This window comes from Tachysurus vachellii, chromosome 7, assembly GCF_030014155.1.
Source record: "Tachysurus vachellii isolate PV-2020 chromosome 7, HZAU_Pvac_v1, whole genome shotgun sequence".
Classification (NCBI taxonomy): Eukaryota; Metazoa; Chordata; class Actinopteri; order Siluriformes; family Bagridae; genus Tachysurus; species Tachysurus vachellii.
This window is the reverse complement of record NC_083466.1, coordinates 25,009,088-25,034,087: the sequence shown is the minus strand read 5'-3', so window position 1 is coordinate 25,034,087 and position 25,000 is coordinate 25,009,088. Positions and strand designations below refer to the sequence as shown.

The 25,000-nt window shown below is 40.0% G+C and overlaps 1 protein-coding gene across 7 annotated transcripts in view; it reads right to left on the bottom strand.

Moving 5' to 3' along the window:
- The window catches only part of LOC132848973 (adhesion G protein-coupled receptor L2-like), a 143,727-nt gene that overhangs the window by 29 nt on the left and 118,698 nt on the right, over nucleotides 1-25,000 (bottom strand). For 2 of the 7 annotated variants that reach the window (XM_060875098.1, XM_060875100.1), the window contains 6 exons: nucleotides 24,649-24,740; nucleotides 20,099-20,267; nucleotides 18,362-18,490; nucleotides 17,122-17,218; nucleotides 10,076-10,204; nucleotides 1-2,073 (listed from right to left, as the gene is read on the bottom strand). The exon at nucleotides 1-2,073 is cut by the window's left edge and continues 29 nt beyond it. In XM_060875098.1, coding sequence (XP_060731081.1) covers nucleotides 1,319-2,073; nucleotides 10,076-10,204; nucleotides 17,122-17,218; nucleotides 18,362-18,490; nucleotides 20,099-20,267; nucleotides 24,649-24,740 — 1,371 coding nt within the window. In that variant the 3' untranslated portion in view covers nucleotides 1-1,318. Of the gene's footprint in view, nucleotides 2,074-2,693; nucleotides 2,745-10,075; nucleotides 10,205-17,121; nucleotides 17,219-18,361; nucleotides 18,491-20,098; nucleotides 20,268-24,648; nucleotides 24,741-25,000 lie in introns of all 7 variants that reach the window. The other 5 variants (XM_060875101.1, XM_060875102.1, XM_060875103.1 and 2 more) reach the window with 4 other exon arrangements.

Sequence of the window (25,000 nt, the reverse complement as noted above, 5' to 3'; positions counted from 1 at the left end):
AAGAAGTCGATTTTACATCAGCGTCTGGCAATATGGGCTCCTACAAAAAAACAAAAAACAAAAACAAAAACAAAAAAACGTAACAAAACATAAAAATAAAACAAGATGATTATTAACAGTATTTTATTCTTGCGCACACTTTCATTCCATCCTCTTTGATATAAATCTAATAATTCTTATTTCATAATATTCCATACTTCATCTAATAAATTATGTAATGTCAAAATGCTGAGATATGTTTGTGTTGACACACACGAGGAGAAAAAACAAACAAACAAAAAAAAAATCTTTATCCCTGGCGAATACCGCCAGCAAAATAAATTACATACAAGTCCAATTCACTCCTGATTTGTGCAAGACGTAGCTTTTTTTTTAAGTTTGAAAACGAGGGAAAGGTTTCTCTCTCTCTCTCTCTCTCTCAATATTTCTCTTTCTCCAAAAATTTGAAAGAAAAAAAAACTTTTACAATCGAAATTCTGTAACCGATGAAGGCAAACGCACTGCTCACAAGTGGAAGTTTGAATACGGGCTTCTGTACTTGTTGGTGTTCTAGAAGCTTCTACAACAGACAAAGTGTAAGAAGATTTCACACACAAAAAAATGTGCAACCCCTTTCCCTAAAATGTCCTCTTTGAAATGTCACTTATGGTTGCCATAATATTTTTTTTTTAAATCGCAATTTTATTTTTCTAATTTTTTTTTTTTATCGTTATTTTTTTTCCACTTGTGGTACAGCAAAATATATTTTCTTTAGCCGTCATTCTTATAAGAGTTACATGTGCAATAGAGAAAATATAAGGCCTGAGTCAGGAGTAGTGGTTCTTTTTTGAATGTTTTCATTCTTAGCCTTTCTTTCTTACGTTCGTTTTTTTTTTTCCCGTAAAAAGTCCGTGTCGGGAGTCTTGAGACGCTGTGATCTGTGTGGAGGTCTGTTCATTTCCTTCCGGCGTCTTGGCATTAAAAAAAAACAAACAAAAAAATAACAGGACACTTGAAGTTCTACAAAAAAACCTGCCACTGGCATGTTAATGTTTGCTGTGTTGCGGTCGATAAGGTACAGTATATCATACGAAATGGTGGCCAGTGCGTGGACGAGTGCGTGGACGAGTGCGTGGACGAGGCCAGCCTCCAGCCTCCTCAAAAGCATTTCTGCTCGTCAAGTCAAGCAGCCTGTGTGTGCTTTTCTCACCTCTGCCCGAACAGTTTAAACGACAGATGGCTTGAAAAACAGAAAACAAAACCAAGCTCATCTGTGAGTCTTTTTAGAGAAAACAAGTTACTGCACCTAGTACAAGAAGGGAACAGGAAGTGGGTAAGCTCAGAGGCTGGTGATGAGCTGCATTTGGCCGTCTTTGGGGGTCTCGGCGTCTGGAGGTAGACACTCGTCCTGGTCAAACACGTGCCCGCTGCAGCTCTCGCTGATGTGGTAGTACGAGGCGGGGTGGATGCTGTTGTCCCCTGTGCTTTTGTAGCATGGCTCGTCTGTCTCGCTGTGCCCGGACGACGAAAGCGGGCACTCGTCCTCTCCGTCATGCAGGCACAGAGATGGAGACGAGTCTCTGAGTTCGGGCATGCTCGTATACACTGAGTCCCTGTTATCAAGTGAGGACTTGGTTTTGTTTTGCCCCGCCCCATCTACCTCTTTCTGCTCCTCGCCATTCTCCAGATCATGTCGGTGCCTGGCAGGCTGGCGCGATGCCTGCTTGGCACTGTACAGGAGTGAATGAGTCCGCTGAGGAAGCAGAGGCGCCTCCAGTACCTCGCGGTGGTGTGGCTGGAGGAGGAGTTCCAGCGCCGGGTGGTTGGTGTGGTTGTTGTCGTTGCTGACCTCCTCGCTCCTGCCTCCGACGCCTCCCATCCCGCTCGGCGCACATCGATCCTGGTTAGTCGGCTGCTCAGGGTCGTCCTGGCAGCGCGGATGGCCGCGTGGCCGCAGGTTATTGTGCACCAGCTCGGAGATGATCATCTTCTCGAAGGCGGCGTCGTCTAGGGAGTAGCTGCTGTTGAAGTTGCCGTTGAGGGGCAGCGTGTCCATGGCGCTGACGTCACGGCTGTTCGTCCGGGAGTGCTGGCCTGAAATAACACACACGAGCACGCTCAGGAACACATACTCACAGCACGACGCTCAAGCAAAGACAGCAGAGCAAACGGTTAAGATATTAGCAGCAAACAAACTAAAAATTATAAGCTACTGTTAAGGACATACACAATTGTTTCTCTCATTCCCTTCATCCCCGTACTGTCCCCTGCCTCCAATGTCTGTACAGTAATACTGGAAATATTACTGCCATTTTACGTCCTTAACAGTATGTCAATGGAACAAAAAAGGAATACAATGACGAGCAGCCACTAAACCGTTAAAAATGCACACACACATAATGCACAGAGTCACACGTGTAAGCAAGCGGCCACTGTACATGAATATTAAGTGCAAAACAAGCCAATGGCAAACAGGCAAATGCTCATGAACCGTCTAAAAAAAATGAAGAAATTAATAAAAAATGTAAGCCTGGTCAATGACACGCACACACACACACACACACACACACACACACACACACACACACACACACACACACACACACAAAGCCATCTGCAGAAAACTGAGAGCCTATGGATGCCAGTCAGTCCCGACCACACACACACACACACGGGCAGGCAAGCGTGCAGGCGGGCGAGGTGCAAGGACTCACTTTGCCACCACTCACATTATGTGTGTCTGCTCAGGCTAGCTGGCCCGAGAACTGCCGACGTGCCAAAAGAAAAGTGAAACAATGGCGATTTTTTAAAAAATTGTAGCAATGATAAACAAGTGAGAAAAACAGCAAAAAAGAAAAGCTGTCAAAACTACAGCTCTGAATTCAGTCCATCCTCACAACTAGGGACCAGATTTCTAGTCTGTTACATGACATGACATTATACTTTATTACATTAAGTGCAAAAGTGTGTACACATTAGAAATGAAGCCCAGAAAATAGATTTGAATTTCTTTTTGTTGGTATTTTCTCTCAGGTTGAGACGATCCTTTTTTAGCTGTTTTTTTATTCCCTTCGTCCCACTATTAATTAATACATATTTTGAATGTGTATTTTTAAAATAAATAAATAAATAAATAAATAAATAAATAAGCAAGCTAATTTTGGTCCGTAAATTAAGTTTCTCCAATTGTTAACGAGATAAAAAAAAAATAAAAGATTAAAAAAAGAAAAGAATTGATGTGCGATGATGAGGATCAATAAAAGGCGTGTGGATGTGTGTGGATGCGCGTGGAGCGGCGAAGAGCGGCCTCTTTCATTGCTGTAATTATGACTTCCTTCATTGCTCATCACTTAGTTCGTCTAATTAACGAGCGGCCGTGCCGGATGACTGAATTCAGGATATGGAGTGTAAGGGTACAGCAGCGAGCATTCACAAGATCTCTCTCTCTCTCTCTCTCAAGCCCTCGGCGTGCATCTAATGGAGGCGACCTTCAAGCTTAAAAGCTTGCGTAATCTACTTGAGGTTTGTTTTGACTTCTGGATGTGACCTCGCTAATAGCGCAAATTATTTTTTGCCAGTTTCACTCCAACTCGATTCAGTTCAGGCTTTTCAGACGTTTTCCTGTCTTCGCTCTTCCCGTCATGTAACGTCCATCTATCGTGTACGTCCTCAGTGTGAGACGTGTAAATATCCACAATGTCCAACCCCCCAAAAAAATTTTTTTTAAAATATCGCACTCTCTATTGTGGAAATATATATGTATGTATACCTAAATAATTGTGTAAGTAGAAAAAAAAAACAAACGCAAAAAATGCATGTAGAAATAGTTCCCCCTCCCCTCCCCTCCCCTTCCTCACAGTGGTTTGACCCACTGCCTGCTTTCCCAGTTCATCTCACCTACTCTGCACACACGAGTCAGCTGTGTGGCTGCGGCTCAATTAATGTTGAACTCCGTTAAGTAGGGTATTTTATTCACTTTAAATAAAGCGATTCTCTTTAATGTAGTTGATGCAGACTCGTTCAGAAATTAGTTGCGGCAAAAATGCTGATTACCGATGTAATTTTCCATGAATCTGCTATATTAGCGATTAAAATATGACTTATCTACAGTAGTTAACGTTAGTTTGTTTACAATAGCTTGTTGCATAGTGCACTGCAACTAACACGCCAAATAAAATTTTAAATAAAATTTCAAACCTTTTTTTAATTCCTTGTTTTTATTGTTGTGATTTTTTTATGATAGTTTTACTTTCTTTAAAATAGCACTTTGAATTACCATTAACTGTATTATTGACTGTATTATTTGTGTCCCCTTCAAAAATTGCTCATGAGAAATGTTATATTTATCCCCCCCCCCCACCTTTAAATAAAATTTACACCCATGTCGTCAGCAGCGCTCAAACTTCTTAACACTTAAGAATTCTTTTCAAGAGCAATTCTGGATGTTTATCCAATCTACATGTTCATTTTCTCCTCAAATCTGTCGTGCTGTTTGTCGAAGGCACCAGAACGTCGCCGCTCTAAGATGTACGCCCAGGGCTTACTACAGTAGTTTCCTTTTCTAGTCTGGGTGGGTGTTTAAACATCTTATCATAATCAAATCATAATTAACAAGCAGAAGAAAAAAATAAATTAAAAAAAAACACAAAATGAAAAACATTCGGAACTTAGGATCGATTAAGAAAGCAAATTTACAAGGAAATATGCAGAAGGAAAACAGGAACAGCAAACACGACAGGAAAGAAGAGGGCAGCAAGAAGGAGACGGTATCGATGTGAATCGCTTTAATGATTCGATTCGTCCGAACCTGATTCAGACTTCTGTTTGAAACACAATCAGCCTGTTGTGTTGAATATTTCAAGGTCCACAAACAGGCATGTATTTAATGTATTAATGAACTTACTTAACGAATGCTTTTCATGGTAATGAATGATGCGAGCGCTAATCTTTGCCACGTCTGGAAATAATGAAGCGTGTAAACGAACAGCCGAGCGTATAGCGAGTTGCAGAGTGTCGTCTGATCAGGAGTTAATGACGGTAATGGATAAAAATGCACTTCTCTCATTCTGTCCATTAATATGCTTTCTATTTTATGTGAATAATAACCTTTTTTGTTTTTTACTATGCTAACAAAACGAACGTTATAACATTGAAACGGTGACGAGCTCATGTTAGCTTAGGGTTGTGTATATAATGTATTATAACCTCTTCTACGTGGTCCAGAAAACTGAAAGACTTATACTGAATAAAGAATTCATTATACTGTACTTTTATGCTATTAAAGTTCCTAAGATGAGGGAGGAAGATGTGAAGTGGGGATGTGAGAGCTCAGTGCTTAAGGTCTCTGACTACCAGTTGCCAGGTCCACCAATCTGCAACTGCTGAGGATGTTAAAGGAACGGGTAAATCGACGTGCTATAAATCACGTAAAGACTGGGTTCTTCAGTATTTATTCACACTAGGAGAGGAAAAAAAAACAGAACATTTGATTATTCTGTCTGAAATGTTTCTTAGCCGGTTTTCATTTCTGGTTTATAGAATTGATAAAAGTATAAAAGTAATATTGTGCGTAATCACGCGCTTATATTGAATACTGGCACAGCTGTGATTAGCTTCTGCACTCGACGCGATATACTGCTTAATTCATTCATTCATTTTATTTTTACTAAAAAACAAATATTTTGAACTTCACTGCTACAATAAAAAAGAATTTCATATGTTCTGACAAATCCGGTTTCTAAAGGATTAGGATTTACGATCCGGTGCCAGGATTTGGAAACAGTCTGCCAGTCTGCGTGTATAGATGAGATGCTGAGAGAGAAACGAGTAATGCGTCTGCAATGTTGTCAAGTTCCACTGAGAAGCAACGGCCGCTTACTCGTGTTATTACTGCTAATAACGAACCTCCGTTTGATAATGGAACTCTAATTAAAAAGGTGGATTCGTTATTTATGTGTGGAAAGAAGCTGGATTTCCACAAACGATCCGTCCGTTCTGGAGAAGAAGAAGAAGAAGAAGAAGAAGAAGGGATGAGAGCGTGTTCGTATGCTGAATTAACTGCTGCTCCATTTCACGTCTGGCACAGGATATGACTCAAGTCCTTCTAATTTAAATAGAAATGGGGGCGAGATTGCAGCAAATAAAAAAAAAAAATGTATTGGTGTTGTAGTGTGACACGCGGCAGTCGAGATAAGAAACGTCTCTCTTGTTGACGTGAAGAAGAAACCGAACCCAGACATCAAACAAGTTGAGCTGAAGGAGAGGGAGAGGGAGAAGCAGGGAAGAGGAAGGCGAGGAAAAAAAGAATTTAAAAAAAAAAAAAAAAAGAATGACTGTGGTGAAGCAATGCTATTGCCAGGAATTCTTGCATTTTGTTTATGCATGTGCAATCTTTCAGCTCCAGCCAGGTATTGTGTAGAGAGTGTGACTATCAGATATGGACAGAAGTCCATAAGGCTATATCAGCATTTTCCTCTATTCAGGCACTGCATCAAAGCCCGAGCTGCACAAATTTCCTACGGATGCTTTCAGGCCCTGTGCCATACCCCTCCTTTTTTCTTCTTCTTCTTCTTCTTCACGTCCCCATCCCCCTCTCCTCGCCCTTCACGCTCTTAATAAAATGGAAGGTAAAGCATGAAGGCCAGGCGACTTATTCCAAGGCCACGGTGTTCTCGTTGTTCAGCGGCAGCACGCCTCAGATTTACAGGCGAAGCGATTGACACATCCGTATAGACCTTCATGGGAGAAAGGCGTTCGTCTGCGCTGAGTAAAGCCTGGAGACGTGGATGTAATGCCAACACGCTGCATCAGCTCCTTCCTTTCTCTTCCACCCACTCTCCGTCTCGACGACAAGCGCTTCCGTTCGATTAAAACCGAGCAGCGGCGACGGAGGCACTTGCCCACATTTCCTCAAAGCAACCCTTTGCTGCTTGCTTTTTTAACGACTCTACTCTTAAACAACCGGCAAATGTTCACCAAAGCGTGAAATATCTTGTACAATTCTGTAATGCCATTCTCCGAATCCTCTAAGTGTTTAAGCGTGATGAGATGGCTCACAGCTTTTCATTCAATTTTGCCTCAATGGCGCTTATTTATTTTGCAGCCTTGGGTTGAAAAAGGCCTGAAATAACACGGAAGCCATGTAATAAATTTCACAGATGTCACAAGAAGCTGAAATATATTTCAGAAAAGTCTTCCGGGATTAGTGCCGAACTCTCGCCACCTGCGAGGTTCTTTGACATGGTGACTTTCTCGGAGCGCTGCCGAAATCGTTCACAGCTCGTACCGTGTTAACAGAAGCGCTTATTACCGGATTATTTATGTTATCCGTTTCCTCTTTCTTCTCAGTGGTGTAAAGATCACGTTTGACACCTCGGGTTTCTAACTACGGGATCCGAGAGGACCGTTTTCCTCCAAAACGTTCTCCAGTGTGTTCGTGTCCTTCATGTTGGAACGTTACCAGGATGTAAGCTGTGTAATAAATTGTACTGAGGAGTTTTTCTTATCAGACAGATAGATTGTGGGCATCAGCAAATTTAGGATCTTTTCCAAGAGCAACCGAGGCCAATTCTAGCTCCAGGACTGTCATTAGGACTTTTCACACAGCACTTAACCCCCGAGATATCGTCGTTCTAATCCCTGATTTTAACCCCAGATACAGGAAGGTTTCACACGTCTAATTTAGAAGCGGTGTTATAGAGCACAGCTATTTACCCTGGGTTATGAAAATCGGCACTTCTACAGCGTTAACTCTACATTGCGGTGTTAAACATGTACAGTGTGAAACGATGTGGTGTCAGAATGTAAGTTGCTTAGCAACAGATACACAATCAGACACATCGCTTCAGCCAAAAACCAGGACATACTGTAGCAAGACTTACTAAAAACGACTCGTTAGACGTGACGAGCGAAGACGTGACGCTGGAAACTTCACGGGATTTACATATCGTCGGACCGCCAGTAAACTACACAACAATCTTATTACAAAGCTGTGAGAGATCACAATACCTGCTCGGGTACAGAACTGCCCAACAGACCATTTTTTCTCACAATTGTATATGCAAATGAGATGAAGGTTAAGGCGGGGTTTAAGAATGTACAGCGTGAAACCGCACACAATATAACCCAGGATTGTGTTTACTCTGTTTTATTAGCCCTATACACAGCTTTCCCGTAACAGCACTTTTTCTTTCACTTCTAATGTACAATCAGGTGCAGAACCCAGAGACTGTAATTACAGCATTGCATTTCTAACCACACAATGGAAACTTCTTCCTCTGTGGTCTGAGTAACGACTGATGGGAATTGTGTGGATAAAAACCCGGAGCCAGGTGAAGCCACGCTTGAATGTTGGTGGTCCTCCAAGTAAAGCGAGTCGTCCTTGATGCTGGCGCGAGGTGGATTTGGAAGACACCATCGACAGCTACGTGCTCTAGTTAGAACACAAACAGGCAGACTGGAGCAGAGCCACAGACGCTGGGGGGGGAGATGAGAGAGACGTTCTCCTGTGAGACACACACACTCTGTACGCGAAGAGGCATCAGGACGAGAGGCCTTCAGTGTCCTGCATCGCCTCGCTGCTGCTGCTCTACATGAATGATTTTATTGTCTTCATTACCTATTTATAGCCACTCTCCATGTTCTAATGCGTGTGTGTGTGTGTTTTCCGGAGTGTGCATTACAGAGCGAGATGACTGACAGCAGCTGCCATTTAGGAGTCTGAATATTTCATTACAGACAGAGGAATGCGAGAGGAGAAATCACAGGTTATGTGTTTATGTGTTGCAGTTTTCATCCAAGTGATGATTTACCACATCTCAATTCATGGCAAGGTACAAACTGTCAAATGTCTCCTCAAACACATGCAGTCCTCTTATTAATAGTGCTGTTGGTTCTGTCTGTCTGTGTATCTGTCTTTCTGTCTGTCCATCTATCTATCTATCTATCTATCTATCTATCTATCTATCTATCTATCTATCTATCTATCTATCTATCTATCTGTCTGTATTTCTGTCTGTCTGTCTGACTGTCCACCAATCTACCTAAACATCCATCCATCTATCTATCTATCTATCTATCTATCTATCTATCTATCTATCTATCTATCTATCTATCTATCTGTCTGACTGTCTGTCTATCTGTCCACCAATCTACCTATCTATCTATCTATCTATCTATCTATCTATCTATCTATCTATCTATCTATCTATCTATCTGTATGTCTGTCTGACTGTCCACCAATCTACCTATCCATCCTTCTATCTATCTATCTATCTATCTATCTATCTATCTATCTATCTATCTATCTATCTATCTATCTATCTATCTGTCTGTCTGTCTGTCTGTCTGTCCACCAATCTACCTATCCATCCTTCTATCTATCTATCTATCTATCTATCTATCTATCTATCTATCTATCTATCTATGTTTTTTGAAGGTAGAGTGTGTCTGCAGTCTAAACACTGAGACGCGTATTAATTATCTGTATGCAACAAGTGGGATGTGGAGAAACTCTCCGAATGTAATCGCTATCTGTCAGGACTTATAAACATCCATCCTCTCTGTATGACCTCCTCCATCCCTCTTCCACCCGTGTTTTAACTTTTTCCCTTCTCGCTCTCTTTTTCAATCATTTCATCAGGAACTGCTGCCAGATGCGACTGTCAGGCAACGTTTGATGCCGGCGAGACGGCGCCAGTTAAAGCCGTTTGTTCTTGTTTTGTTTTGGAGGAAGTCTGAGTCAGATTCAGAAAGCACAAAGCCGATGTCCATCACACCGGTCCTGCCATGTCCTCGGGAGTGAAGCGAGGTGGCGAGAGTGAAATTCGCACTCCATCTGCGTGCACTGCGCATCGAAACAAACTCGGCCTGGACGCGAACTTGCCGTGTCTTTAGACAAAGCGAGTCGCTGCGAGCTTGAATAAAAAAATTACAACCAACAAAAAAAAATAATGGATCAAAATTAAAAAGTGGAAAGTAAAAAGCTGCATCAGCAAAAACCCACCTAGACACACCCCGCCACCCCCACCCCCACCCCCCACACACAAACACACATACTGACAGATTGTCTGTGAGGAAACAGGAGGGCAGGAGGCACCTGGTGAGTGGAAGACAGGCGGAGAAGGTGTGTTGCACACAATGGTTTCGGCAAGGAGGTTATTATAGGGGTTGTTAGTGTCGTGTGCTCGAAGGAGGGGGTTAGTTAGGAGATAGTTGCCAGTCATTCCTGCAGGAGAAAAAAAAAAGAGAGAAAAAACAACAGAAGGAAGGAAAGAAAATGAGAAAGGTGGGAAGAGGAGAAAAAGAGAAGGATTTATCATCATTAGCAATAAAACGGGGTGCCCACCCACATGCTCGCTTTCTAACAGGATTAATAGCAATCATGAAGCTGCTTCCTCTCAACATCTAATTATACAGTCAATTATATTTTAGTCTACCTGGAATGAAAAAAAAAAACCTACACACACACTCACACAGCAACTATTTATTCTGCACATCTCTGCTGCTGACGTCCTCGAATCTGATTGGTCAGAAGGTTTTGATTCTTTTTCTATACATTCAGTCGCTCCAGGATTTCAAGTGTTTTTTTGTTTTTTTTTCTCAAACACAAATCACAAATTTCAGGAGCATTTCGCAACATTCAGTTATTGCTATAATCACAGGATTATAGCAATGCATTTATTAGTTCTAAAGCAACAGCTCGTTCTGTGGGAGTTAAAGCCATTAAACAGTGATAAAAACAGTGATATGTTGAAGTAGATTTGCTCTGAACGACCAGTTTGTTTATTGCTGCTATAAGTGATCTCTTTACCATTATCTCACTCACTCACTCATTTTCTACCGCTTATCCGAACTACCTCGGGTCACGGGGAGCCTGTGCCTATCTCAGGCGTCATTGGGCATCAAGGCAGGATACACCCTGGACGGAGTGCCAACCCATCGCAGGGCACACACACACACACTCTCATTCACTCACACAATCACACACTACGGACAATTTTCCAGAGATGCCAATCAACCTACCATGCATGTCTTTGGACCGGGGGAGGAAACCGGAGTACCTGGAGGAAACCCCTGAGGCACGGGGAGAACATGCAAACTCCACACACACAAGGTTAAGTGTAACTATAAATGGATAAAAAGCATGATGTGGTGTTGTTTCTATAGTTGATGATAAAATGCTGTGGTTTGAGAGGAAAAAATCTTCACATAACCTCGCAATGGCTTTTGTTGATTATTTTCCTGTCAAAACACAACAAAAGTGTTTTTATCCTTACGTATTTAGCATATTAACCTTAGCTAGCTTTTTGTCTTACACAGCTTGATTTTTGACCCAAATCGCCATCCATAATGGTACAGAATTAATAATTTATTGAAGTAAATCACCACATTTTAAGATTCTTATTCAAGATATTTGTAAATGTCTCATTTTTTTTTCCTACTTTAACCCAGAATTATAAATGGGTCCATGTAAATATGTCATTTCTAAGCAAAACTGGTTAAAAGAAGTAAGCTGTTATTTTACACTGCATGTATAACATAATATAACTTAAATATTTTATAAAGCAGTGCTGATTGCTTTCCCTTTACACTTGTGAGAGCATGATTTAAAATTAGCATGCGATCAGAACACAACAATTTTCCATATGCTCTCTTTACCCTGTGTGGTGGATAGAGCTGAAAAAAAAAACAGCGTTAAGGAAATCAATGGGTTTTTCTGGCAGAGAGACGGACGGAAGAACGAGTCAGAGAAATGACTGCCGTCAGTATAAAAGGCGGATCTGTGCTTCGGGTCAACAGCCGAACCTTTCTCCGAATCTGACGGCTCTACCTCGTACTGGACGAGGATCTAAATCAATGTGCTTCAGTGAGATGATAGAGCGGCGAATGAAAGAACAGATGGATGAGTGCTGCCAGCTTGAATTGCACTTGGGTCAGCATGTGCTTTGGGTCAACAGTTGAATCTTTGTATCTTTGTACCGAGTCTGACAGACCCGATAAAAAAAAAATAATATATATATAGGGTGAGCAAAATCTATGGTTTTTTTAGGATGGGGTGGTGGAGATGAAAAGAAAGGTTTGCGGGATTAGAGAGACGGATATGGAGTCGTGCCACCACATTTGGTGCTTGGAGAAAGAAATTTCTGTGGAGATTCTGTAATATGATGGAGAGCTGGAGATTGAGAGAGGTCTTGGATAGAAGTAATGATGACTGGAGGGAGAGAATACAGCACTGGGACTGGGACCTGTTTACAACCTAAACTATCTACAACTTCTCTTTTTGTTTTCTGTTTGTCTGTCTGTCTATCTATCTATAAAAAAACCAAACTAACTACACTTTCATCTTTTTGTTTTTTTGCTATTTATTATTATTATTATTATTATTATTATTATTATTATTATTATTATTATTTCTAACATTGCAAGTCATATCCTACATTTTGATTATCTTAAATTGCACAATTGTTCAAAAAAGTCGTTCATTTTTTTCATGTGAGAGAGAGAGAGAGAGAGAGAGAGAGAGAGAGAGAGAGAGATTCAATGTGATGTGATTCAACATGTCTGGAATAAAATACCTGGATTATAATAGAGATAGGACGATGCGATGAGACCTGAAGTAAATCTGAGCTCCTTTTACCACTTTAAACTTAATTCAATTTTAACACCAGCATGCGCTAAAGTGTTTGTTCCCTTTTCAGCACAGCAAGTCACCACCATTAGAGTCTTTTATTTATTAAAGAAGACACATTGTACTTTTTTCTGTTTTATCAGTCTGTAGTTATGTGGAACATCCACATTGTTTATTGTAGCTATAAACAGTCGTTCTGTTTCGTCCCTAGGCGAAGAAAAAAAAAGTGTTACTGAGAAACTATAAAATCCAACATTGTCCTGAATTCCTGAAGAATGATGAGGTAATGAGCAACCTAAAGGAACAGCTTTAACTTGGAATGATGCACACCAGTGGCACTCTGGACTGCGTCCAAAAATGTCAACCGGACATCTCCTTTCAGAATCGATGGTGTACGTGAAACTGGTTTACAGTTAGGACGTGAAAATGAGCTGTTACTATAGAAACGCTAACGCATTTCAATGTGGGTTCATGTAAACCTTTGATCTGATGTCAGTTATCAATCAACACAAAATCAACCAACACCTTCTGACCAGGGGTGGTGGGTGTTGTGGGGATGTTAATGTGTTTTACAGGTTTCTTATAATAAGTGTTCTTTACAGTCTTCTCTAAACACTGAATTTTTAACACAATTCTTTATAACATTTTTTAAATAACATTTTTATATATTTTTTTCTAGTATTTAATCAAATACTTCCTTGTATTTTATAGTAGTACCCCTTAATGAATACTTTATACGATTTTTATAGAATTATTTACAGTATTTTTCACAGAATCTTTGCAGAATCTGATAGAAATTACAGTATTCTTTCTAAAAACATTTTTATTGCATTTTATATATATTTTCAGAGTCGTGTTCCTTGTACCATATTTATTGAATTATTTTCAGTATTCTTTATAGAATCTTTACAGCCCTTTATATAAGTTTATTTACAATATACTTTATACTAGTACAAAATTCATTATTGAATCTTTGTGGTATTTCATAGAATTTCCTTTGTATTTTACAGTAGTATTCTTGACAGAATCTTTACAACATTGTGTAAAATTCTTTCTTGTATCTTTACCGTATTTTATAGCATTCCTTATTGCATTTATTTACAGTTATATTCTTTACAGAATTCGTTACAGACGAATCTTCTTTACCGTATTTTATAGAATTCTTCCTTGGATTTTTGTAGAGTCGTACTCTTTATAGAATCTTTATAGAAAATCTGCATAGTTAAAATTAGCCTAAGTGTGAATGGACAGAAACTGCACTGTTTCTCTTCACACCCTTAAGCTCCAGAAGTTTATTCTTGACACACCGTCGTGGCAGCGAAAACTTTTTTACTTTATATAAAAAATAAATAAATAAATCGTTCCAGCCAACTTTTCTTGTTATCTCAGACGGTGTCGTACCTGACGAAGCATTTTAAGGAGTTTGTCTCAGCTGCTGCGCTCCACAGTAAGTGTGGGGGAGGGGGAGAAAGTGGCACGTGAGGTCGTCTAAAGTTTAACATCATCGTCTCATCTCATAAATTCCTTTATTTATTTATTTATTTAAATTCAGAACCGGACCTTGTTTGGAGTTTGTGCTGGGAGATTAAAAGCAGAGATTTTAAACGTCTGAGAGAGAAAAAAAAATACAATCAAACAAGCCAAAGAAAAAAATCCTGTCTTTTGCTGACGTGTTTGAGGCTTTTATGCCTTTTGACGTGTTTTTTTTTTTTTTAACATTGTTATGTCTGCAGGTAAAATAAAAAATAATAAAAAATAGAAAATCGCACATTTGTTGTGAAGCTTAAGAAGTGCTGTTAGTCAACATCCATATGAGTAAAAGCTACATCAAACACTTAGCCATGATGATGTGAGGAAATACGTGAGGGGCTTTTTTTTTATTAAAAGTATTTAATGATAGATGACTTTCCATTTCAGGTTAACAGATAAGTTGCATGTATCTTATTATTGTCATGCTAATAATCTTACACAGAATTTTGAGTTCCTTATGAATAAACACTCGGGGTGTCTCAGAGAGCAGAAATGGGTTTGATATCAACATTTGCTCTGAAGATATAAACATTTGTATGAAAAGAAAAAAAAACATTTTAGGAACATATCACCCCAAGTATGCTAGATAAAAACAAATACTTGAAACACTACGAATTCTTAAAATCCTGAGTGTCTACTTTCATATGAGCTTCATATTAAGCACCACCGTGGAGTGAGACATGACAAAGACATTCGATACTCCACATGGATAAAATATTGTTTGCAACATTTTTATAAATTAACTGGTAAAGCTTCATTGTTTATTTTGATACAAGCGTCTCGACAAGCGTTCACGCTAGCAAGTCACGATCGTCAGGCGATCCTGTGTAAAAGTGTGATGTGATGTTCAGTTCTTATTAAATGGCAACGACCAAAATCTGGACTGAGATTTCATTTAATTGAATTCTAAGCAAATAAGGTATAATGAATAATTCAAAGGATTGGCTCCAGTGAATACCTTGGACCAGTCCTATGGCTAGGATTATCTCGCTCAAAACCTCTACTTTAATCCGTGCCTTCACAGTTCCAATTCGACCATATTTGGTGCTCAGAAATGAAAGAAACGTCCCAATATTTCTTCAATCCTCCCCACTTTATATCGTTTTCATTCTTCGTTTTCATCAGTGCTGTTTTAAGTGTGTTATTCCACTTACACCACAGCAACCTGCCAGATATTATTAACTAATTATTAACAAATTAAAAACATGTCATGCTTTATGCCCATCTTATCATTTCCATTAGAACAAGCTTCAGTCATCAGCATCTCCTTTTTCTACTCTCTTAAAGCTGATAAAACAAAATCAAATACGTCTTAAAAATAAAAGAAAACTAAAAGATTTGTAAAGTTTGTCGCGACAAACTTTGATGTTGGCTTTGACGAGGCAAGTATTTGCAAAGGCCGGTGCTTTTTGGAGGCGAGTGGACATAAGGGTCAGTGTTACTTTTGGAGGCAAGTGGACAGAAAGATAGGGTGCCAAAACATTTGGAGGCAAGTGGAGACGAGCATGTGACATCATCTGAATACTCCTGAGGCAGTTCTCCTCATTGTTCTGAGTGTTTTGATAAGTCACATGTCAATGTTGTAAAAAGTTTTTTGATTTTGCATATTTTGGGGCGGGGCTGCGGGACAACCGAGAGGCCAGTCGGTACACCAATTTTGTACACCTTTTTTGAGTATGGTGTAGATAGTTCAAAAGCTTGCTGAGTTATAAACCTCCAAATTTTATAATGGGAGTCTATGGGAAAAAAGGCCAATTTGAGACCCGGTACCGGAAGTACCAGTACTCGGATCGCTTAGAAAAGTAATAGCAACAAACTTCAGACCAGGGTCTACGACATACCCGAATTTGGTGCATGTGGCTCGAAAGCCCTAGGCCGCATTAAATTTTAGATATTTTTGTCTAAGCTGAAATAGGAAAACAGATTGTTGGCTTCTACAAAGCCAACATAATAACAAAGCGGGAAAGTATAAACTCCTCAAAAGTATCATGACTTACAAAGCGCTGACACCCTTTTTACTAAGATGTGACATGAACGATGATACTCGTTCCTCTATTATTAGGCTTAGGTGCTTTTCTCACTGCGGCTGGCACCTGAGTGTGATTGTTCACACGTGGTGCAGCTTTGCTCTGCTTTCACACGCACTTGATTCTATCGAACCCCGGTGCATTTGCATACGTTTGACATCGTCACAAACGTGCACGAAAACACAACTATATCAATTCACCTTATGTTTTGCTTCTTTATTATTATGGTGCTGTTACGATGGCACAGTAATGTTCCACACCTCTTCTGTGTCCTGTAATGTTCCCCTGACACTCATGCTACACGTGTCTTGAGGAAATCTGAACTTAACTGGAAGGTTACTTTCCTTCCTGAACCAGTGAGGACCCGAGTACGAGCCGCGTTCACATTCACAGGAATCATGGCAGGGTTCCAGTGCATCTGAGCTCACACCTCCTACTACAGGTTCAATCTCGGGTTCAGTACCGTGCTGTGCTTCCTGGACCACATGACAGCTTTCACATCACCATTTTATAATGCAAACCAAACCGTGATCTCTTTCACACTAAACTTCCAGTGTGAACGCACATTTAAATAATTTTAAATATGTGTGCTCTACAAGTTACTGTGTTCGAGCTGTTACTATAGAAACAATAACATTAGAATGAGCACATTATATTAATATATTATAAACTTTTTGTTCCTGCTGTGGCTGGATCTACAGTCCTGGACCTTCTGACCAATCAGGTTCGAGAATTTGACTACACTGTGGTGTAACTAAAATTAACCCACCTTTTGAGCCAATTTTAAAATTCATCGGAATCGAATTTTTACACTTTAGCACCTAATAGGCCAGGCCCACAAGAGAAAAAAAGTGGTTGCCTAGTTACTTGCTAGGATGAACGTCGTGCGAGGTTTCAAACATAATCCGTCACCACTTCCTGTTTCCTGCTTGTTTTTTAGAGCAGCAGAGTGCTCACCTTGGTTCAGTGTCGAGGTGCTGTTAATGTCTCCGGAGATGAAGGAAGATTCGGACTGCTTCCTCACCGTGTCGTTCCACATCCGCCTGATACGACTCTGTGACACACATGGACATGCCCCGTTAGCTACCGGCGTATGCGGCATGTTAAAAACCAGTGCTAATTAACGAGCAGCAGAAGGTAACAACCATTATTATGCTCTTCGGGTGCGCAATCTCGTGCCCTCTGGGAGCGAAACCAAGAATGGCACATGAAGAAACAGAGAGAAAAAAAAATACTTACAGCCGAGATGTTATGCAGATGTTATTAAAATTCGGGGGTAAGACGTAATTGCTGTGAGCATTTGAGCGCTACATGGAAAAAGCAATAACAATATAGGTTTATGCCGTCGTTACAGGACTAGCACTACAAGACGCAGAAAACTATAAACCATGCTGGGGTCTATTTAGCAAAATCCAGGGTTGGTAAGAAATTCTATTACGCCCGAATTTGTACAATGACACGACTGATAATTGACGCTAGTAGGAAAACTACAGGTGTGAAGAAGTGTCACGCTGATGACATTGATATGCTAACAGCGACAGAGCGTCTGATTGGCTAAGTGCTCCATTAAGGCTAGTTCATTTGTTTGCGAGGAAAAATAAATCCCGCTTGCAATCAATTTCCTGTTTTGTTGGCAAAACCTTCTACCCACAATTAGTCACAAAGAATCTCATTTAGGAGAATGATTAGGTCTGGGCTGGTGAGGAATGAACTTTGGGAAAGTACAGGTTTTTAAACTCACATGGGTGGATACGATGGGAAAAAGCACAATGTGGCGTTTTCCCTTCAGGACTAATTGCGCAGTGGCGTTAATAATCGAGCGATACCTGGTCCCGGCAACAGCCAGGACTCAAAAGATCCGAAAAAAGTTGGTAAGGCAGATCAAGTGTTAGTCTGTTTTGGGTTTTTGTTTTGGCTTGTTTGCTTTTTTCCTGTCATCCCCTAAGGAACGTAAGTAAATCCATTATCTATGCTTTTCTTCCGCTTCGATTTGTATCTCGGCGAGTCTTAAAATCTCAGAAAGCATTTATTAAATCAAGCGCGAGAACTCTCTTGCAGGCCCAAAGGCGCAAAATCACTTATCACAATGAGAACCGCTGGCTTTTTTCGTGCAGAAACATCCATATTTGTCGGGAACAACAGCATTAAAAGCGGCCACTGATGGGGAGGTGAAATGATGGAGTGTTAAGTGCTTTACCTGAGTAGCGGAGGAGTATCGGGCCGTGGAGCGAGACGTGGACGTTTTGCCCACGCTGTGGGAGCTGTCCGCGGGCAAAGCGCCGCAGCACTGAGACTGACGGAAACACTTCCCGTATTCTTTACGCACCTGTGAGAACGAAAAAAAGTCACGTCACAAATTATACCGTTAGAATAAAATGTCTGTTGTTGTTTATTGTTGTTTACTGAATTTACTAATAGCAGCATGGTCTCAAAGTGTGTTTTATTCCTTTAATACCACAGTCTTACTTTTTATCCATTTATTTCATACTGTCCTATTACGAATAGTCTCTCTGGATTCCTGTTATATCAATACAAAATTTTTTTAATCAATTTCCAGCTACATTTAATATTCATCCTTCTATAAAGACTCTCTCCAATGTATTTATTCCTCTTTTTTTTTTTTTTTTTTTTAAACAGAGCTGTACTTTTTATCCATTTCAAGCTAAACCTAATATTGTTGTATCATTGTTGTATCTATGAAGACTCTTTCCAAAGTGTTTTATTCCTCTTATACTGCATTCACACATACCGTGTGTGATGAACCACAAAGTCCCTAGTAGAAGCCGTTCCTACTACTGGTTGCCAATAATAACTAAAACCGTTTTTTTATCCATTTATAGCTACATGTAATATTGTCGTACGTCATTCCAACCCATTCCTAAAGCAGTCGCAGTTTTAAATAAAGGCACCTTGATTCCTTCAGTAAGTGTACATCCAGGTAGTTCCTGTTGGTTAGTGTCTTCATCTTAAAGCTGAAAATTTACTAGCTTTAGCAAAGTGCTGACATTGGAGTCTCCTTCCATAAACATTAAATTCAAAAACATCTCTTTAAAGAAATCCTCAGATTATTATTAGTCTATGAGCTGTTACTATGGAAACACACCTCAATCTAAACCTCAAGTGGCACTGTTATTTTTTCCGAGCTGCTTCGAAAGTGTTGCTGTATAAATATCGATGACTGCACACTCAACACAGCGCTCAGAAACAGACAGACCTCAGATCAGTGCTAGTATTTTCCATATATTCAAGTTTTTTTTTTGTAGTTTTTTTTTTTTTAGATCAGTGCCTGACAAAACCCTTTTGTCCATCGAAGACATTTGCTTATCGAGTGCCTTCTTTTAGGCAGACGCACAATCTCTGGCATCAAAAAGACTCATTTCACCCTCGAGAAGCCACAGCTAATGGAGCTGACAGACAAGTGCTTGTTTTGACACTGCTGATGAATTGAAACATTAAACACAGGAAAGGATAACTCGGAATAAAGTTTCCCTGCAGTCACATCTCCACCGGTTTACACATCACCGCCGGCAAGACGGCAGCAGCAGCGCTAACGTCAAGATTCATTTAATTACACGCCGCCTATTAAGCGCACGTCGAGGTTTACGCACGGACCTGGAAGTGCCTTTAAAAGTTAAAGCGCGCGCACGCCGAGGAAGTTTTTGAATCATTTATATACGTGAGCCAGTTGCTAATAGTCCCCGGAGGCACATGAGGCTAATGTTATTTCCCCAATCGCGACAGCTAATCACGAGGCATAAGCTCATGTGATTGCTGCTTAATTAAATTAAACAAACAAACAACGGAATCAGAAAGCAGCGCCGCAGACCGAAGAGATTATTCCGAGACGTTTTCAGGTCTGTTTCGTCTAAAACAGGAGAGAAAGAGGCCCAGTTTCCTTTAAATATAGCCAAGGGAGCAATGAATTCGTCTTTACCTTCTTCTGGAGGAGACAATGGAAAATGAAGATGAACATCCCCTGCAGTGTGTTGAAGACGGTGAAGAGGTAGGCCATGACGATGGACGAGTCGTTCAAGAAGAACAACCCGAAGGACCAGGTGAGGCCGAGCAGGCAGAGCAGCGCGAACGCGCCCAGAACCCACGACCTGCAGGATGGACAAACAAAATAGTCATAATCATCATTAAACTCCGCACCTTGTATTTAAATATTAAAAAAAAAAAAAAAACAGCATCAATCAATTTAAGATTTTATTGTTGCCATCGATGACGCAGATTCGGATCGAGTTTTCGATTTCATCCCTCATGCACTCGCATCACATCTCCAACGCTTTCCATACATTTATTCCTAAATCAAAGTTTCCCGCTTTCCCCCCACTAAGCGTGCAATTCTTCACATTTTATGAGTACAACGCAACAGCTAAACGACACACGAGCGTCCATAAAATAAATAATCCAGACGCAAGACTTCAAGACTCAGCGATTTGTCAGAAAAAATGATTACGGAACAAAGCGTAATGGTTTCTTACGTTTATTAGAATTTAATAAGGTAGAAAAACCATGAATAAAACAAATCTGCCGGACTTGAAGGAAGGTCCGACCGGAAAACGCATCGCTCACAACGTTGACATTTTATAAAACGTCATTAAAATTATAACGCAATAATTCCGAGCGCACGATGCGGACCATTTACTACAGGTATAAAAAATTCCCAATAAAACATCTCTGTCCTCGTACTACGACGTGTGACGAGATGAATTAAAAAAATAATCATAATAAAAAATAAAAAATCCCAGACTTTGGATGTCGGAACAGAAGTTTATTACCTGCGAACATTTTCGAAACGTATTTTATTAGCACGAAAGATTCGAACCGTAAATAATAAGGACACAAATTTGAGACCTGACGTATTTGTGGACATTTAAAAATCATTAAATGAATAATTTAGGAAGCGAAACGTAAGGTACGTGGTAGGAAATAGTATGTTTCTAGTTGATTATTCATCTTAAAGCGCATACACTCTTGAATTATTGAGTAACTACGAGTGCTGGAGTGTTTAAAGGGTTCAAATGTAATTGAGTGCTAGATGGAAAATCAGTGCAAACACTATAGGATGTGACGATATGAATAAAAAATTCACCACGACTTAAACATTTATGTCAGGATGGAATATTATCAACATGACTTCCCCAGGGGGAAAACTGACGTGAGTCCTGTGAGCCTTCCTTTTTCTTCAGATTGTATTCTTGCAACTCGAAATAATTTATTATCGCAATATTTATTAATGCAATTCGTAGTTTAGAAATTTTGCTAGATTTATTAGCATTTAGAAATTCATTTAGAATTCTAATTTTTAAATTTTCTAAAGTCATTGTAATCTCAGAATAAACAGAATCCTGGCTTGTAGAATGTGAGGGTAAAATTATTAAACCCCGATTTAACATTCTTCTTATTTGCGCATTTGTGCCACCAACAGACACGGTTGCACAAATAAAGCTTGGGACAGCTTTAAGTAGCGTTTCCTCTCACAGCAGTAAGTGAAAAAGGTGATTTTTAAGAACTGTGACTAAAATAAAATAAAAAAGAAATATATAAATAAATAAAAAGGTATTGTTATTTTTCACAGCTTTGTAATATTTGTGAGTGTTTTTAAGTTAGTTTTGTAGTTGACCGGGTGTCCACTGATATCCAGCTCCCGCTAATGTTTCAGTCGATCTTTCGTTAGCTTAGTTCTGGCTCTAGTTTTTCCCGAGCAGACTTTTAAAAAAAAAACTGTAAAAATAAAAAACGTCTCCGGTTCTCTCAAGGTGTTTCCTTTTCCATCACCTGTTGACATAATATTCTAATTTTTCCCTCAAATGCGACTTGCATTTATCTAATTTATATGACTGAGCAGAACCTAGCATGAACTGTTCAGTAGGTTCAGTAAAACTAACCAGATATATAGTGATGTTTTATAAATCATACCTTTCCAACAGGCGTTTATTAGAGTGGCTCTTTACCTTGGTTGAATTTGAAATAATGCTGTTTTGAAATAATGCTCAGACTACCAATTGATCCACCAAGTTGCCACTGTTGGGCCCCTGAGCAAGGCCCTTAACCCACAATTGCTCAGTTCGTCGATGTCGGGCGGAATCCTCGTATCTCCAAAACCGTTATTTTTCAGGAAGTTAAAAAAACTCTGTATCTTATCTGCAGTGCACAGGGTTTAGTCCGCGTTGCAGTGGATTGTCTTGCGCTAAATTCCTGTCCTCAGACGAGCACCAGAACTAGCGGGGGTCAAGATTTGTTTTTCTTTGAGCCCAGTGTTTTGAAGACATTTACCTCAGAAGACGTGTTGATTCGTTGCGACTCTTCTTGAGGAGAAATATGCCGTGAAGCTCTCCCGCGGAGTGAGGAAGAGGTGGACAGTTGAAGTGTCCAATGGAGTTATGAGATTTGCGCTCAAGCTATTTTCAAGACTTTAGATTGGTTAATAACTTGTAAAAATAACAGACAAATGTGGGGACTGACCAATAGCATCGATATGTGAAAAAATATGAAATTGACCAAATTTGGACATACGAGGTTTCCGCCCGACAGCGAGGAGTTGCTATGTTGATAAGAATGTATGTAAAATATAAATGCATCTAATGAGCAATGTGTGAGTTGCTGATCCTGCCTCAGAGCAGGTCTTCGTAACCCAGGGTAAAAAGCAGTGCTTTAAAACCCAACTCCTGAATTACACGTGTGAAACAACCCAGGGTAAAGCTCGGTCTGAAAAGTAAAATTCCTCTGTATGGAATAAATCCCATAAAAAAAATAAAAAAATCCTCATCTGCTTCTGTCTACATTTATTTCAGACACATTAAATCATCAAACGAGTCATAATTTCGAAAGCGATGTGTCACAATTTACTACAAGTTCTTAGGATTTATTAGCGGTATAACTAAAACTCAGTGACGCTATGACGAGAGCCGTGTGAAATTCACCTGGATGACAGAGAAGAAATTTATCAGCCAGACATTCCCGCTGGGAAAATTAAACAGTAGTCCTGCGAGCTGCTTCTTTGCACATTTTATTAGTGAAATACAACTTTTAAATGGCTGGAAAAGGTTCATAAATTTAAATAAATAAATAAATAAATAAATAAAAACTGTTTCGTTTAATAGGGAATCTGAAAGGAATGATATCAAAATCAGCCATCTGATGTTTTAAACATATAAATATACACTAGGTTTTAATCAGAAAGCACGGCTGTGAACAAGCTCTAAAAATGTGAATGAATAAATTTTAGAAATTCCCCTGGCTTTGAGGATGAATGTCAGAATGGAAATTTATTAGCATGAATTCCCAGCACAAAAACTGGCACTGGTCCTGTATGGATGTTTTTTGTTTTGTTTTGTTTTGTTTTTCATATTTTAATAGTGCAGAACAACAGCTAAATGCCACGCGAAGGCCCATAAATAACTCAGACATCCGCAAATCCACTCGGGCTCGGAAATTTGATAAGAATGCCCACAGAGCTGTGCTGCTCAATGACAGTATTTCACTCGGCTCTGGCGGGGTAGAGAGAGAGGGGGAGAGAGAGAGAGAGAGAGAGAGAGAGAGAGAGAGAGAGAGAGAGAGAGAGAGAGAGAGAGATTTGCGAAGCCGACCGTTCCCTCATCCCGTCCCATCCTCCACCCTAACACATTCCGGGAACTCTCAGTATGGATCGAATGACACGTTTGCTGGACAAGATGACCGGTGGCCTGCTACAGCAGCATGACATGAGGGGGAATTTTTGTTCTTTTTCGCATCTCCTGTTACTCACAGCACAGCGTTTTGACTCAGCCGAAAGAGTGATTTTTTTTTTTTGTGTTTTTTGTAAGTCTTTTTTATGTATGTTTTTTACTTCAATTTTCTTATGTATGTTATACCTTTTCAATTTTCTCACACCATTTTTCAGGTCCTTTTTTATGTACTTAATTCTTTTTAATTTTTGAAATACTTTTTTATTTGGAATATTTTGCACACTTTTTTACACAGGCTTTTACTTTTTCTTTTTTTAATGCACTTTTTACATGCTTTTTTACTTTTTTATTATTTATTTTTTTATTTTTGACATCATTTTTTACATCCAGGCTCACTTTCACGCTCAAGGATGGTGTTTACAAGAGGCCAAGCACTCGCCAGGCGCGACAGGGCCGGCAAACGACTTAACTGTGCCGCACAAAAGGTTAATGGTTTTCCTAATTACATCCATAAACTCAAATGAGCCCCTTCGGATCGTTTAACGCAAGGCTACGGCAGGACGAGACCGTCACACCTTCACCCCGTCCTCGACCTTTAACCCGAAACTTTGTGCTTGTTTCGACGCAAATTACATGTCGGATTGTGTAAAATGAATCCGTGTTAGTTATTATTGCTGGCTAATTCTGATTGTGGACGGTTTGAGACAAAGCTTGACCAAGCAGGAAGAAGCAATTAAGACGGACAAAATGGAAATAAAAAATCGAGGGCTTTGTAAAATAAACGGAGTGGCGTGAATGTAAAAAAAAATCTTACCTGATGCTCTCCAGGCGGCTGGAGTCGGGCTTCACCGAGGTCGAGTGTTTCACCATCTTGTACATGGTCACGACCAGGAAGGCCAGATTGAGCTGTCAAAACATTGAGAACGTGGTAAGTGGACCACACAACGGCATTCCTTCATTTCCTGGAATCCACAATGGCATTTAATCATTCCGATGACATGTTTATCAGGAGGAACAGACCCATTTTTATATTCGATGCCTTTCGCACAAGAGTGTTTTCTCAGGCGAGAGGCTGAGGTCAGAGCACCGCCGGGCCCCACCTGGGATTTCAGCTCACAAACCCTATGATTTGGCTTCTATTAGTTCAGCCATTGGAGCATGGTGCA